General features: G+C 39.8%; 1 protein-coding gene across 1 annotated transcript in view; it reads right to left on the bottom strand.

The window, feature by feature from the left end:
• Positions 1–15,431, bottom strand: part of KCNU1 (potassium calcium-activated channel subfamily U member 1) — a 124,341-nt gene that overhangs the window by 90,025 nt on the left and 18,885 nt on the right. Inside the window, exons 6-11 of the mRNA XM_045821802.1 lie at positions 14,493–14,568; positions 13,222–13,297; positions 8,425–8,595; positions 7,423–7,514; positions 3,897–4,007; positions 20–125 (exon numbers count right to left, since the gene is read on the bottom strand). Coding sequence (XP_045677758.1) covers positions 20–125; positions 3,897–4,007; positions 7,423–7,514; positions 8,425–8,595; positions 13,222–13,297; positions 14,493–14,568 — 632 coding nt within the window. The remainder of the gene's footprint in view (positions 1–19; positions 126–3,896; positions 4,008–7,422; positions 7,515–8,424; positions 8,596–13,221; positions 13,298–14,492; positions 14,569–15,431) is intronic.

Below are 15,431 nucleotides of genomic sequence, written 5' to 3' on the forward strand. Positions count from 1 at the left end.
AAAAAAATGTAGTTCTTACCGCAACTCGCCTCAGATCCTCCCACTTCAGTGCAGATCCAGAAACAAAAGTTGTGTAGGACATGGAGCACTTAAGTATGGATTCCAATTCCAAAGAAGGAGGAGCCCTGGACAGAGAATGCAGACCCGAAGATGGAAGAGGATGATTGACTTTGCTTCAGAGACTGTTACATTTATTCGCATTCCATTGAACCCCTAATCTCCTCTCGGAAGAAACATATATTCCATTTGTTATTAATCTACATGGTCAGGTCATGGTGACACCACTCACCTGATTCCAGGGATGGGTCTGAAGCTCAGGTCTAATTTGGTAAAGAAATAGTACATGTGCAAACATTTGGGAGAAATTGCTGGTAGCCGTCTTTTAAAACCAATCTACCACAGTCTTCCCTCTGGCCACGAGAATTCACATCCCTCCCCTGTACAAAATACTCTCATGTTCTCCTCCCAAAGCCTCATCTCTTTACAGCAGTCAGATCCAAGTCCTGGATCTTATCTTCTTAAGTCAGGTTTCGATGTGGATGGGGCTCCTCAGGTGTGGCTCCTCCTCATCTGAAGACCCATAGTCAAGTTTTACTATCCCCATCTCCACACCAAACACACCATGAAGAGTAAAAGGAAATTTGCAAAAGACTTTCCCAATCAAAAGAGGTGTGGCTTCTAATGAAAGGCACATATGAATTGCTAGAAATCAGCACACAGAAATTCTAAAATCTCTCTGAACATATATTATTAGGGCCCCCTACTCCAGGGGCAGAGGTATATTTAAATGTATTCTATTGATTATGCTATTACAGCTGTTCCAATTTTTGTTGCCCCCCTCCACCCGGTGCCCCCCATTCCCTCTACCAATACCCCCTTAGTTCATGTCCATGGGTAGTACATATAAGGTCTTTGGCTACTCCATTTCCTACACTGTCCTTAACATTCCCGTCTATTTTGTACCAACGAGTTTTACTTCTAAATCAATGCACTTTTTGATTAGAGCTCAGTTCTGTCCTTATGAACTAATCCATGTTCTTTTTGATTCTTGTTTCTGCCCTCTGACCCTTTGAGTCACCCTTCTTTTTCTGATAAATGTCCCCTATTTGCACTTGAGCCCCTTTCTAGGCTGGATTTTTGCATGTGCTACATTGGAGGCCCGGAGGCATTGTTTTTTTTGTTTTTTGTTTTTTCACTTTGAACTCTCTCTGTCCCTTTTATCCTGAGGTGGCAGTGCGTTTACCAGCAAAATTTACTTGAAAGCACTGACACGTTTCTGTGCCTATTATTCAGGTTCATGGCATGTCTACAAAGTCACAGTCATGGTTCTTCTGGTGATAGATCTCTACTTTGAGAATGTCAGAATTCTGGGAAGAATGTCCTCAGGTTCTCAGAAACCCTTTGCCTGATGGTAAGGAGCATCAGTTCAGTCACCACCTTAAATCCTTCTGAGGTCTTAACAAAGGATCTTCAGTTGCATCCTTCATTGGATCTTGACCTTGAACCTTGAGGTCATATTTTATAGGCAACATCTTAGATTTGACTTTTTTTTCTCTGCTGAGATCATTTTCCTCTTTGAAATTTTTTTTTGGCCAGCTAGAGAAAGTGTTCTGAGACTTCTATATTTCTTTTACATTCTGCTAAAAACTAAAAAGTTTCTTCTCCAGTTCAATTTTCTTACCTTATCACACATGATTATGTGACAGAAAATGACACTCAACATTCTCAAGGGAAATTTTCTTAACCAGTTTCACAACTGCAGTAGGTACATTTTCTATCTTCTAAGTTACTTTTAGTGACACTGTTACCAAAACTCTGCTCTTTGTCCAGTCCTTAATAGCACTTTCCTCATTGTTTTTCTGGCCTTTACTAAGAGTCTCCATGCAACCGTTCCAGTCTCTGCCTACCGCCAGTTCCTAGGCAAAGACCATGTGCTGGCTTTTGTTATAACAGCACCCCACTTCTGCTACCATACTACATTTTTGTTTCTGCAAAACAAACCATTCTAGAACTTACTGACCTAAAACAAAAATAATATATTATTTTTCAGGATTTTATGGTTGGCTGGCCTCAGCAAGGTAATTCCACAGTGTCGACTGAGACCATTCATGGGGATACACTCCTCAGAGAGTTTCTCTAGGAGCTGGAATGGTCAAAGTGACTTTGCTCACATGACTGTTGTCCCAGCTACCTGAGCAGAGCAGGTGAGGTCTGGCTGGGCCTCCTCCCCAGCAAGCTAGTCCGACTTTTTATATGATGTATTAGGGCTCTCTTGGAGTGAAGGTTGAAACTACCAGTCCTCTGAGAGGCCAGGCCTAAACTAACAAAGTGTCACCACATTCTACTTATCAAATCAAGTCACTGGCCAGGCCAGATTCAAAGGGAAGAAAAAGAGACTCCATTTTTCTATTGAGAGGAGGAGCATGAATGCACAGTAAGGGAAGAAAATGTTAACAGTTGTGTTAAAGGAAAATCTACCACAATTATAGATGGTGACAAATGCTTTAAAGAAAATATAACAGAGTAAAAAGATGGAAGGATTAGAAGATACTAATTTAGAAGAATAGAGAAATTCTCTCCAAGCACGGAAGGATGAAAATAAACTGGTCATATAAAGGTAGAAGAAATTCTGAGCAAAGAGAAAAATCAATGAAGTAGCCTCTATAGAAATTCAGGAGAGACAAGATACTAACTTTGAACAGGGTTGTGATAGTGGAAATGAAATGGTAGAAATGGAATTAGAATGTATTTAGGAGACAAAGTGATGATATTGATGAAAGTGTACATAAGGTTTGAGGGAGATAGGAGCATCAAAAACAATGCTTAGTTTTGTGTTTTAACTATAAAATGTGTAAAAGTTCAGGTGAATCCTATATACACTTTATGTAAGATCAAAATATCACTGCAAATCTGCCTGACTTGTTTGAGTGATGTCTGAATAACTGTTTAACCATTTGGGGGAAAAAAAAAGAATTTAGTTCCCTTTACATTACACGAAATCAATTCCAGAGAGCTTAAGTATAAGAAAAATTTCCATATGAAAACACAGAAATGCTAGAGAAATATTTATTTAATCCTAGAACAGAGAGGCCTAAGAATGTAAGAAATAAAAAAAATAATAATAAAATAAAGAGTGAACAGATTGAAGTGCATGTAAATCAAATGCTCCTATACTAAAATAAAAACACAAAAATTAAAAGGCAAAGAGGGAGAAAAAATATTTATAACACATGACATAAAACAGCTAATATCAAAATACATTAAATGCTTCACTCAGTAAAATAAGAGATGACCAGTCTCACAGAGAAGAGGATAAAAGAAATGAAGAGGAATTTCAAAAAGGAAAGCAAATCATCAAAACACACAAATGTCCCATTTCAGTAGGAACTAAAATTGTAAAATAAACAATTAGAAACCATTTTTTCCAACTTCAAAATCTTTTTGTATTAAATACACATTTCTCAATGATTCACAAAATCTTTGACTCTGCTTGTGAAAAGGTACACTGAATAGAACAAAAACATCATCAAAACAATCCTTTGTGCATCTATTTGAGCTTTAGATGTCCAATCCTGATCATTAACCGTGAGAGTTGTAATTATGAAATGTGTTAGACTTGTGTACAAAATTATGCTCATACATAATAGTAATAAGTACAGAATATCCTTAATGATAGGGCATCACTCAATAGTGCATATACAGAAAAACTTCTCACATGATACATTCTCAAACTTTTTCAGAAGATAACTCTGTGAGATCGCTTTTTCTTTTATTTTTGCTTCTTATTATTTCTAACTTTTCTATGACTATTATGAGGTTAATTTTGTTCCATTTAAAACATTCACATGTATTGCAAGCATTCATTTAGAGCTCGTGAGCCAAATGGATACACTTACTCTCCCAGAAACACAATCTCAGTTTTGATCTCCCCTGACTTATGACGCAGGAAGTTCCTCAGGAAAGCAGTCACGCTGTCCACGGTGATGTTTCCACAGACCACGATGAACCTAGGGGGCGAGAGCACGTCAGGTGGATTACTTGAGGAACACAAGCAGGCATCTTCCTTTCTCGATTTAGAGATGGGCCAGGAGCTCACACTTAGTTTTAAATACATTTGGTATTTGAATCACCCAGATTTGAAAAATAGAAACAATCAGAACTTTATCTCCATGATACAAAAGAAGCATAAGATTTCTGTTGTCTCTAGTTCATCTCATATAGGGTATCACTTCACACATTTGAGTTACACATGGCTTTTCAGGACTACAATAATAACTCATAACTGCTATGATTTTCATGGTTATTTACAACATTTTAAACATATATTGATTATGCAGTACAGTTGTCCCATTTTTCCCCTTATTCCCCCCACCCTGCACTGCCCCTCCCACCAGCATTCTTCCCCCTTAGTTCACGTCCGTGGGTTGTACATATAAGTTCTTTGGCTTCTACCTTTCTTATACTATTCTTAACCTCCCCCTGTCTATTTTGTACCTACCACTTATGCTTCTTATTCCCTGCACCTTTTCCCCCATTCTCCTCCCTCTCCCTCCCTGCTGATAACCCTCCATGTGATCTCCATTTCTGTGATTCTGTTCCTGTTCTGTTTGTTTGTTTTTAGGTTTGGTTGTTGATAGTTCTGAGTTTAATCATTTTATTGTTCATATTTTTTATCTTCTCTTTCTTTGATAAATCCCTTTAACATTTCATATAATAAAGGCTTGGTGATGATGAACTCCTTTAGTTTTACCTTGTCTGGGAAGCACTTTATCTGCCCTTCTACTCTAAATGATAGATAGCTTTGCTGGATAGAGTCATCTTGGATGTAGGTCCTTGCCTTTCATGACTTTGAATACTTCTTTCCAGCCCCTTCTTGCATGCAAGGTTTCTTTTGAGAAATCAGCTGACAGTCTGATGGGAACTCCTTTGTAGGTGACTCTCTTCTTTTCTCTTGCTGCTTTTAAGATTTTCTCCTTATCTTTAATCTTGGCTAATATAATTATGATGTGCCTTGGTGTGTGCTTCCTTGGGTTCAACTTCTTTGGGACTCTCTGAGCTTCCTGGACTTCCTGGAAGTCTATTTCCTTTGCCAGATTGGGGAAGTTCTTCTTTGTTATTTTTTCAAAGAATTTTTAAATTTCTTGGTCTTCCTCTTCTCCTTCTGGCACCCCTATGATTCAGATGTTGGAACATTTAAAGATATCCCAGAGGCTCCTAAGCCTCTCCTCCTTTTTTTTTAATTCTTGTTTCTTCATTGTGTTCTGGTTGAATGTTTATTTCTTCCTCCTGGTCCAAACCATTAATTTGAGTCCCAGTTTCCTTCCCATCATTGTTGGTTCCCTGTACATTTTCCTTTATTTCAATTTTCATAGCCTTCACTTTTTCCTCTATTTTGCAACCATACTCAACCATTTTTGTGAGCATCCTGATTACCAATCTTTTGAACTGTGCCTCTGATAGGTTGGCTATCTCTTCATCTTCAGCTGTATTTTTTTCTGGAGCTTTGATCTGTTCTTTCATTTCGGCCATTTTTTTTTGTCTCAGTATGCCTGTTACATAGTAAAGGGGCAGAGCCTTATGCATTTACCAGGGCAGGGCAACCCACATCCCTGCACTGTGGCACTGTATGTGGGGAAGGGGTCTGAGTGGGAACAATGCCACCTGCTTGGCTCTCCTCCAGCTTTCAGTCATTTCCTCCACTACACACAAGCAAACTGGGCTCTTCTGGTGCTGAATCCCAGGTGGGTGGGCTTGTGTACATTCTAGTACCCTGTGGGTCTCTCCAACAAACTCTCCTATGAGGCTGGAGTTTCTCCCATCACCTCAACCCCCATAGGTTTTTACAGTCAGAGGTTTTGAGGTTTCATTTCCCTGCTCTGGAACCCTGAGTTGCACTGTCTGTCTTGCTCCCCAGTTGTTTTTCCCAGTTTATCTGTGTGCAAATGTGGGACTGCTTGCTCTACCAGCCACCACCTTGCCCACCCATGTCCTCTAGCCAACATCATCTCTGTCATTCCTACCAGTCTGGATGAATGTTTCTTGAACTCCTTGGTTGTTGAACTTCCTTACAGTTTTAGTTTCTGGCAGTTCTGGTTGCTTTTTGTTTTCAAATTTGTTGTTGTCCCTCTTTTGGTTGTGTGAGGAGGCCATCTACCTATGGCTCCATTTGGGCTGGAAGTCAGTTATTTATAACTTCTAATGGACTTGTATATGTGTAATTTGACTTGACTTTCCACTTGATTCCTGATTGGATGATAAAACCACTTTTCACTGAGGAATGGCGGTGGCTAAGAATGTTTTATTGATTTTCCCATAGTTAAATGCTATGGCTGAGATAGCACTGGGATCTAGGTATTTCTGTTTATCTTCCACATCTAAAATTATCCAGCAGTCAGAGAAAAAGTGAGTCCAATGGAGAGACACCTAGGACAGGTGCAAAAGTATAAGGATGTAACTTTTATGGTAGAAAACAGTTGTCAATTGCCTTAGGCTTAATATGTATATTTTTAAAAACCTACTTTACCCTAAATTTTCCAGACCATACTGGCTTATTTAGCATGGGTCACAGATCCCTTCCCAAAATAAACTGGATCGAACTTTGGCTTATCTAGTTGATTCCATTGTTTTGGTTCATTTTGCTTTTTTTTGTCCTAGGCCAATCTTGATTTTTGCTCAACTGCATTAAGAGACCACTCCAAAAGAACTTACCTCCACTGTGCCTCCTTCCCCTATAGGGGAACGAGACTAAATAAAAATGAATCACTTCAAATTTAAGGTCTCCAATTCATTCTTTTTTCCTTAGATGTGAAAAGCATAATGGAAACCGAGGGGACATATATCAACAAAGAAACAGAGTGAGAACAAATCTGCTTTCCTCCGGGGAACTAGTGGCTGTGGTGCGGGCACGGGAGACCTACGAAGTGCTGGAGAAGGGGCTGAAACTGCTCCTCGCTCTGGCAAACCGCCGCCTGCGAATGAGCCCCACAGGTTCAGGGGAGTTGGGGCTAAGACAACTAAATCATTTGGAATTCAAACTGTGTTTTGAATTTGATCCATTATGTAAAGTTAGCCTGAGTTAACCACGTGATTAAAATGAATAAAATACAAATAGTAATGGGTGTAAGGGAATAGTGAGCAACACGGAAGGTCAAAATACTGTCACAATCAGTAGGTGACAATGAATGACAACATCATCTGTCATTTTAGTTAATTTAATGTTCTTATGAACATGTGTATAGTAGTTTGTATCAAGTAGCAACTAGTATCCTCTCATGGCATTTATTTTAGCACAACACTCTTTAGTGAATGGAGGATTCTGCCAATATATTCACCTAGACCAAGCAATGGGTGTTAGAAACAGATATGTGATTAGCAGAATATCTCAAACAAGTATAGTAGAAATTTTACTTGAAAGCTACTTACTTCTTTCCTTTGAGCACATCATAGGAAGTGGTGTATTTCTTCTTGTTACCAAAAAGTTCCACCATCTCAGGGATATAGTTTGCAAATATTATCTAAAATGATCAGCAAATACGACCTTAATCTCATTGTCTTAAAAGATACACTGAAATTTTGAGATTATAAAGCAGAAAGAAGGTACACAAAATGTTGTTTCATCTATGACGGGCATCACTGTGAAGTATATATTTAAAGAGAGATAATTTCTTACTTCAGCCTCCACGCTTGGTTGAAGTTGAATAAAATGCTTTCCAGCATTCAAAACGATGACAGAGATGAAACAAGGACACGCAGTAAGGCAACCTCCTTCCTATTTTGTCCCTTTGTCACTACCAACTGCCCTTCGACTTGCTGTCATTTAGGGCATTAGTAGGGGGAGCATATAGGGCAGAGCAGGGGCCAGGCAAAATGAAATGAGGAGATGTAGCAATGTGGACAGTGGGATGTCACAAAGGTGAAGTAGAGGACTCTGGTATGGTTTTTACGGAACTGAAATTAGAAACTAAAAGAAAAGGAGGCTTTCATTGTCCTTCACACAAAGTCCTGAATTGTAAACAGACTCTTACTCAGCTGAAGCAAAATGCTGGTTTGGAGACCTTACTCATGTGAGTTGGAAATAACCAAACTTTCTTCAGATCCAATCTCAAATGCCCTTCTTCTGTGGAAGAAAGACTAATCTAATGGGCCAAAGATCAAGGAAGGTACTGTTGCTCAAATCAATGTAGAGGCTAATAAGGAAAGTCTACTGCTCCTTTGTCAAAAGTCCTCATCTTTGGCAACCAACCAATTGCATCTCGTGCTCCAGGGGATACAGTTCGGGAAAACACAGGATCCATATAGTTTTTCATTTGACACCTGAACAATGTAACATTCACTCTCAAGCCACAAATGCTTCATTTCTCACCATGAACCAAATGCTTATAATTTATATAGCTACATTCAAAAGATATTAAAAGTATTCTTCACCAAACTCCCCAGGGTGAAAAATATGATGAACGTTCGTCCCAGGGATGTCTTTGCTACCACATCTCCGAAGCCAACGGTTGACATTGTTGCCATGACCAGGTAAATGGAATCAAAGTATGATATATTCTGTGAGTTTCTACCTTTGAGCCAGGGATCCCCAGAATTTTCCACCTGTCCAAAAAGACAAAGACTCAGCAAAGGTCTCTGAATGGATTACAAGGGAAGTTTACAAAGGATAGACAAAATCACTTCATTCAATTCTAAACTCTAATGAAGTATAAATGATCCCTAGGCTGTTGTGAAGTGTTGGCAAATTGTGGGTGGTGACTGTGAAGTCTTATTCCCTTCCATTGTGATTATTGCTGAAACCTTGGGGGCAGGTAGCATGAGCCCACATTTGGAATGCTCCACAGTGGAATTCCCAGCCCACATCTCTCTCTTTTCAAGTGGGCGCATCACCACGGCCTGGAGCAGTTCCTGTTCATTCCCATTTCTCACCAGATCAGGATTGCCTATCACTAAAGGAAGGAGCACTCAAATCAGCACTCTATTTTAGTGAGCTTAGCCTCATGAAGGCAGGTGTCCAAGGAAAAGCAAACAAGCTCCCCAGGTTACTTCCCCCACTCCCCACAAAAATCTCTTCAGTGATTAAAATAACTCTGAAAAACATTTCCTCTGACTTCCCTCCTCAGTCTCCACATTTTAAGGAAACTGAATGAATCAAGTTATCTTTGTTACATTAAATAGGAAGAGTAACTTAGATAATGACACTATACTTTATCTATATATAGTATATATAAACTCATTATAAATACACAATATCTAAGTATATCATAACAAATAACATATAACGATGATATAGAACATATATAATTTTCCTTTTTTTCCATTTTAGGCATATTTTCCAAATATGTCAGCATATTTCTTAGACATATTTCTTTTCTATCTGATACAAAAATAATAAAATACTAAAGATGCCTGGGCAAAGTAGGATTTTGTTTTATTGTTAAGAACTGGAATAGAAATGAGAAACAATGTAGTTTGCTCAGGTATATGATCTCTTTTTTAAAAAACATTTTTATTTACTTTTGGAAAGAGGGGAAGGGAGGCAGAAAGCAGGAGAGGAACACTGATGTGCTGCCTCTCACATGACCCCAGTGGGACCAGGCCGCAACCCAGGCATGTGCCCTGATCGGGAATCGAACCAGCGACCTTTCACTTTGTGGGATGATGCCCAACTGAGCCATACCAGTCAGGGTAGGTATGTGATCACTTTTTAAAAGTGATACGACCAGTGCTGACTCTCTCTTAAATTTAATGAGTAGGTTATGAGTGTGGACTCCTATAAAATCCCACTCCAAAAAGAGAAGGAAATTGTGTGTCTATACTTAATTCCCATGGCCTGTGGATTATGTTACAAAGTATACTAATCTGTTTTTCTTGATTTCTGGAGTTTTTACTATTTTCTAAGACTATTGTACTATTAGAAAACCAAGTTTAAATCACACAGATTTAAAAATATGTATATTATATATATACACATACATATATATACACATACATATACATACACCTAGAAATATATACACACAGCTTTGAGTATGCAAAACCAAAGTTTATTCTTGTATTATTTATTAATTATTCTATTATTTTCTATGCAAACAACTGTACACCCATTTTTGCCCCACTCTGTATATATTCTGCCCAGGAATACAAGAGTTCCTTGGGACAGTTTCTTTTAAGCTAAAATCTTACAGTGTCTTTTAATAACGTCTTAGCACATGGCTTCAATCATATCCTTATACCACATGCTGTACAAACTAAAACTAAATTTATTTCAACCTGGCGGTTCCTTCACAATAATTTAGAGGACGATTTAGGGTTTCGCTCACTCTCTTTGGGAGTGTTATGGTCGTGTTTCCAATCCCTCCCCACTCCCCGACCCGCCCGGCCTTCTGCGGTCCGCCTGTCTGATCTGCTCTTCCTCTGACCCATGCTAGCACCCACCCGCCAGTCCCACGTGGGAAGTCAATTAAAGTCAGGACGAAAGGTTATGAAACCATGTTAAGATACTGAATTGTCTATTTTTAATTCCCTATTTCAAAGCAACTGAATTCTTACGTTTTTAAACTTTGTGTTTCAGTTCTAGGTTAGAACTGCTGTGGAGGAGACGCTCGGAGGGAGGTGCTGCCGTCTCCTTCCTCCCTGTGCTTTGTGTGAGTTTGGTGTTATCCTCACGTTGCAGACGGGCGTTCTGGTCTGTAACCACGATTCCCTTAGTTGTGTCTTAGTTCTATCTCAAAGTCATTCAGTAGTCACCACCACTAACTTTTATCATGGTTTCTTCATTCTTGAGCTCTTGATTTTGATTCATCTTCTCTGTGTCTGGATTTTATCATCAAGACACATTTGTAAAGGGGTGCATAGGTATTATTTTCTCTTAAAGTGACAGGACAGGTCACACTTTTTTTCACACACACTTTGCAGACACTGCTTTATTGTCTTTCCGTGTTGATTGATGTTGCCAAGCAATCTGAGGCTACTCTGAATTTTTCCCCCTTTTTATAGACTTTGCTTTGTTCTGCTTGGATTCTCTCCTTATCCTCAGAGGTCAGTAAATTTTCCCAAAATATGGTCAGAATAAATAATCTAGAGTTATTTTTCCTGGATTCAGTATATCTTTTAAAGATACAGTACAGCTTCAAAACTTTATTTTAAGCACTTTTTTTCTGGTGCCCTTTGCCATGTCATTTTCCTCAGAACCACCCATGTAACAGTGTGCTGAGTTGACACTGCCCATCCTCCATGATTCTGCTCAACCATCCTTTGAGCATTTTTGTTCTTTCCATGCCAGGGTTCTGGCCTCTGTCCTGCCCGCCGTGTTTCTGAGCATGCATCATCGCATGTACCACATTGTGGCTCCCCTAATGCAGCTTTCAGCTCTATGACACCCTTCTTCTCCGATAGCTTCAGCCCATTTTCAACTCCTGCCACTGTTTAATATTCTTTTATTTACAATCTTATATATGTTGTTGGAATTGTCATTTTCAGTTTTTAAAACTCTTCATTTGTATTTTTCTCAAATATAAAGGGCTTTTTCTTAACTTTTGTTTCCTTGGACAAATTATCTTGTAATTGTTCCCTATAAGCGTTATGTTATGCAACTGTGGTTAAACAGGTGTCTGCTCTCCTTCATACCCTCCTGGTATTTCTGGTGGAATTTAAGGAGAGGCACCACATGGATTGCTTTCTGGTAAGATATTCACCTTTGAATGGTGTCAACTCTTAGCTGTGACTATGGGAAGACGGTGAGTTGAGACAATCACACTTTCGTTTTGTTTTGTCATTTCAAATATCCTCTCAACCAAATCTGCTCTTTTCTTTGCTCTGGGATATAGCTCTTCTAGGTTGTTAACACTCCAGATGTTGGCAGGGCTTACAGCAGATCCCTTTAAGCTATAAACCATCTGGTCACTTCTCCTTTCTCTACGCGCCTCCTTGTTGGAGGTCTCTTTGCCTGGGTGACTGGACGCCCAACAGGGACACATAGCCACATGCTTAGAAGGGTCAGGCAAAAGTCTTGAGTGATCCAGATGAGCCTGGCAGAGACCGTGGCTGACTCAGGGGCACACGCTCCTTACAGGGGGCAGCTAGGCTTCGACTAGGACTGCCGGTGGCCTTGGCAGAATGGATCGGGCTTGTGTTTTCCCCCGAAATCCAGAAATCTTTTTATGTGGAAGAGCAGGCAATAAAAAATAGGAAATAAAATGTAAACATAATTAAGCCAAATAAAAGATGCCTGTAGGCTGCATCTGGCCTGAGAGCCCCTTGTCGGAGCTGCCGCTGAAGGCACAAGGCATTGCTCCTTTAGCGCTCGCTTCCCTTCCATCCCGTGATGGCCCACGGTCTCCACAGGGACACGGGTCACTGCTTCTCCCGTGGTGGGCCCATGGCCCTGGGACCAGTCCTCTAGTTCTAGGGACCTGCCTTCACTGCTGTGACACTTCATTTCAGGAAAATCTCCTGCTTGCTTGAGTGCTGAGAAAGGATGTGGCTGGTTTCAGATTTCTTGAAGTTTCTGTCACAATTTGCATTTGGTATTTGACATTTTTCTTTTTACTATTTTAATTAATTTTGAGACCAGGGCCCACATGAAAATGACCTCTGCTATGTTTTTTGTTTTGCTTTGCTTTTCTTAAAGGCCTGTGCAGGCTCTTAACATTCCATTTTAATCTCTGCATTTTCTAACCACTGCTCCTCCACTGTCCTAGAGCAACAAAGTCTAGGAGTTACTTTCCTATTGTTGAAATCCACTTATTGTATTGCTGATTAACATAGGCCAAAAACTAACCTTTCCTATAGGCAAAGGAAGCAGATTAATTTCAGAAGCAAGAAATCCCCAAAGCTCCCCTTTGCAACTCAGAAATACCTCCCCCACAATTTTCTGGTTTTTAAAAGTACAAAATTATCTTTCTAGCTTCATTTATTTGACTTTCTATTCTTTTTTAAAATGCCGAAACCCTTATGAAAATACAGTAGTAAGTTTTACCTATTGCTTATACCTCTGAAGGGTAAGCTTTACCAGGGTAGGTTTTGAAAGCTGGAAGAAAGAATATAGATACCGCGAGTGTAGGAGATACATATTCATCATAAATATGAGGGTGGAGAAAACCGTAAACGGGAAGTAAAAAGAAAAGCCTTACACTAGTTACAGTGTTGGAGACAGGAGTTCAGAAGGATAACCTCCACTTTTTAAAGAAAAGACATTCGCGCTGACCGGCAACATCAGATGCTTACCAGGTGAATGAACCCTGCAGCCGTGAACCAGGTACTGAGAATTATTGCTAACAGTTTGGAAAACTTCACTGCATTGCTAGAGGAAGAAAGACAAAAAGCTGTTGGATTCTGACAGACTCCAGGGAACCCAAATACCTCATCCTCTGAAATCTTGCCACTCAGAAGTATGGTTCCTGGACCCAAAGCAATGATACACTTACCCAGGAGTGTATTTGAAATGCAGAGTCCCAGGCCCCACCTCTGATCTACAGATCTGCAGTGTTGCAAGATCCTCTGCTGCATTCAGATACACATGAGAGTGGAAGGTGCACAGCCCTCAAGCAGACCCAGTCACACACACTTGTTCAAACAGCTTAGATTTTGCTATGATATCCTCAAGCCTAATATTATACTGTTTTTAAAAGCATAGCATATGTGTATCATCATAAAATAAATGTAATAGATTGCTAGTTACCTAAAGTGACTGTACAAACTGCAGTGTTCCAGGAATCCAGAGTGGGCTTGCAAAGTGAAATTTTGGGTAGTCACAGAAACGTGGTTTCCTATTGCCAAGCTCACACCAGCATCTTTGAGTGAGGAGGATCAGACCAGCTCCTGTCTCCTAAATAAGGCCCTGGCATTTACTGAAATCTCTGTGGCTCTCAGGTGGGGCCGCCTGTCACCCAAGAACAGCCTCTTAGGATCTTAACTTCTCCATCATGCATAAACATTTAGCAGTGAAATCTACTCAGCCTGTAATACTTGATACTTCTAGTGAGGATCTAGAGGCATAGAGATTTTGAGTGGGTAACATAAGACCAAACTGCTTAAAACTTTCTAAGTATTGCTGCTCAAAGGTAGCTCTGTTTCTGCAAGCAATAGTTTACTGTGGCCATTGGGCAGCTCTCATGTTCAGAGGGTCTGTCTTACGTTCCTAGCCAGGAAAGATATGATTCATAGCAGCCAATGTATAGAACCAAAGCCTCTGAATTGTTTTGTTTGTTTATTTAGGTGGTGATGGCAGGGGAATTAAAGCCTAAATGGATTTACACACTGTAGCCCTACAAAACAAAGAAGAAACCAAATCTTCAAAATGATTGCACACTTTTCAGCGAGTGTGAGATGTTAACACAGAGGGAAAAAGTGAGCAAGTAATACCTTGGGAGCTACAGGGTTTCATGACTTTTGCACCAGAACTTTGATGAGAAATGAGTGGGACTGAAGGTACAGTTAACATTTTAATTCCCCAACCCCAAACAGGGCATGAGCAGTACTTGAGGAAGGGCATTTACCTGGTCCTGATGGCTCTCAGAATTTGCAAGATCTGAGGGAGTTCTAGCAGCCTCAGTGCTCTTAGGAACCTTAAACCTAGAAAGCAATAGGAAGGAGAAAGAAGAAGAGGGTTACTCCAGGGGGTGACCTGAGTTATAACCTAGTTCGGAGTGATTACACTCTTTCCCTCCCTGAAATGCTCATAATATATTATAATGTTGTAGGTTTAAGAGTGTGAGCTCTTATTCAAATACTAGCCCTGACATGTAATAGCTGCTGTAATCTAAAACAACGCCCTCAACTTCTCTAATTTCTCATCTGTAAAATGGGAATTACAACAGTACCTACCTCATAGGGTTGCTGAGCTAACAGAAAGTATATATTGTAATAAGCATTACTCACATTTTATTTAATTCTTCCTTAGAATGAAAAGCAACTTATCCATAAGCTGCTTAAACTTCTAACTACAGAACATCTATGATATGTTTCTCACTGTTTGTGTGATGCTTTATTTTATATAGTTTGATAATAATGATAGCAAGAAATATTTTATAAATAATAACATAAAATTACAGAAAAATCACTAAAAGCCATGCGACTCCCATGTACCATCCATATGTCTACCATAAAGACTAAGTAACTAAATAAATCTCTAACACGTCACAGTGTGTCTGGATGTGATGAGCTATAGATTCTAAAGGCCGAGGGGGGATTTTCATCTCTCCCACTCATGGGTCCCAGCAGGGAGGGCCCCCCGGGGATGGGATGCCTGGAGCTCGCCTCTCAAGTCATGGATGAGCCAGTCCGCTACCAACAACAAACACCAACACCTACTGCGCGATCGGGCGCACCACACTGCTAGGTGCTGAGGTAAAAAAAAAAGGGTTCTGAAAATATATTAAAAACCATAAAAGTACAGTGAGAAATTTCTTAAAATGGCATTTAGGCATTAAAGGAAA

Source organism: Phyllostomus hastatus, unplaced genomic scaffold (assembly GCF_019186645.2).
Source record: "Phyllostomus hastatus isolate PE091 unplaced genomic scaffold, TTU_PhHast_1.1 phas_scaffold_46, whole genome shotgun sequence".
Classification (NCBI taxonomy): domain Eukaryota; kingdom Metazoa; phylum Chordata; class Mammalia; order Chiroptera; family Phyllostomidae; genus Phyllostomus; species Phyllostomus hastatus.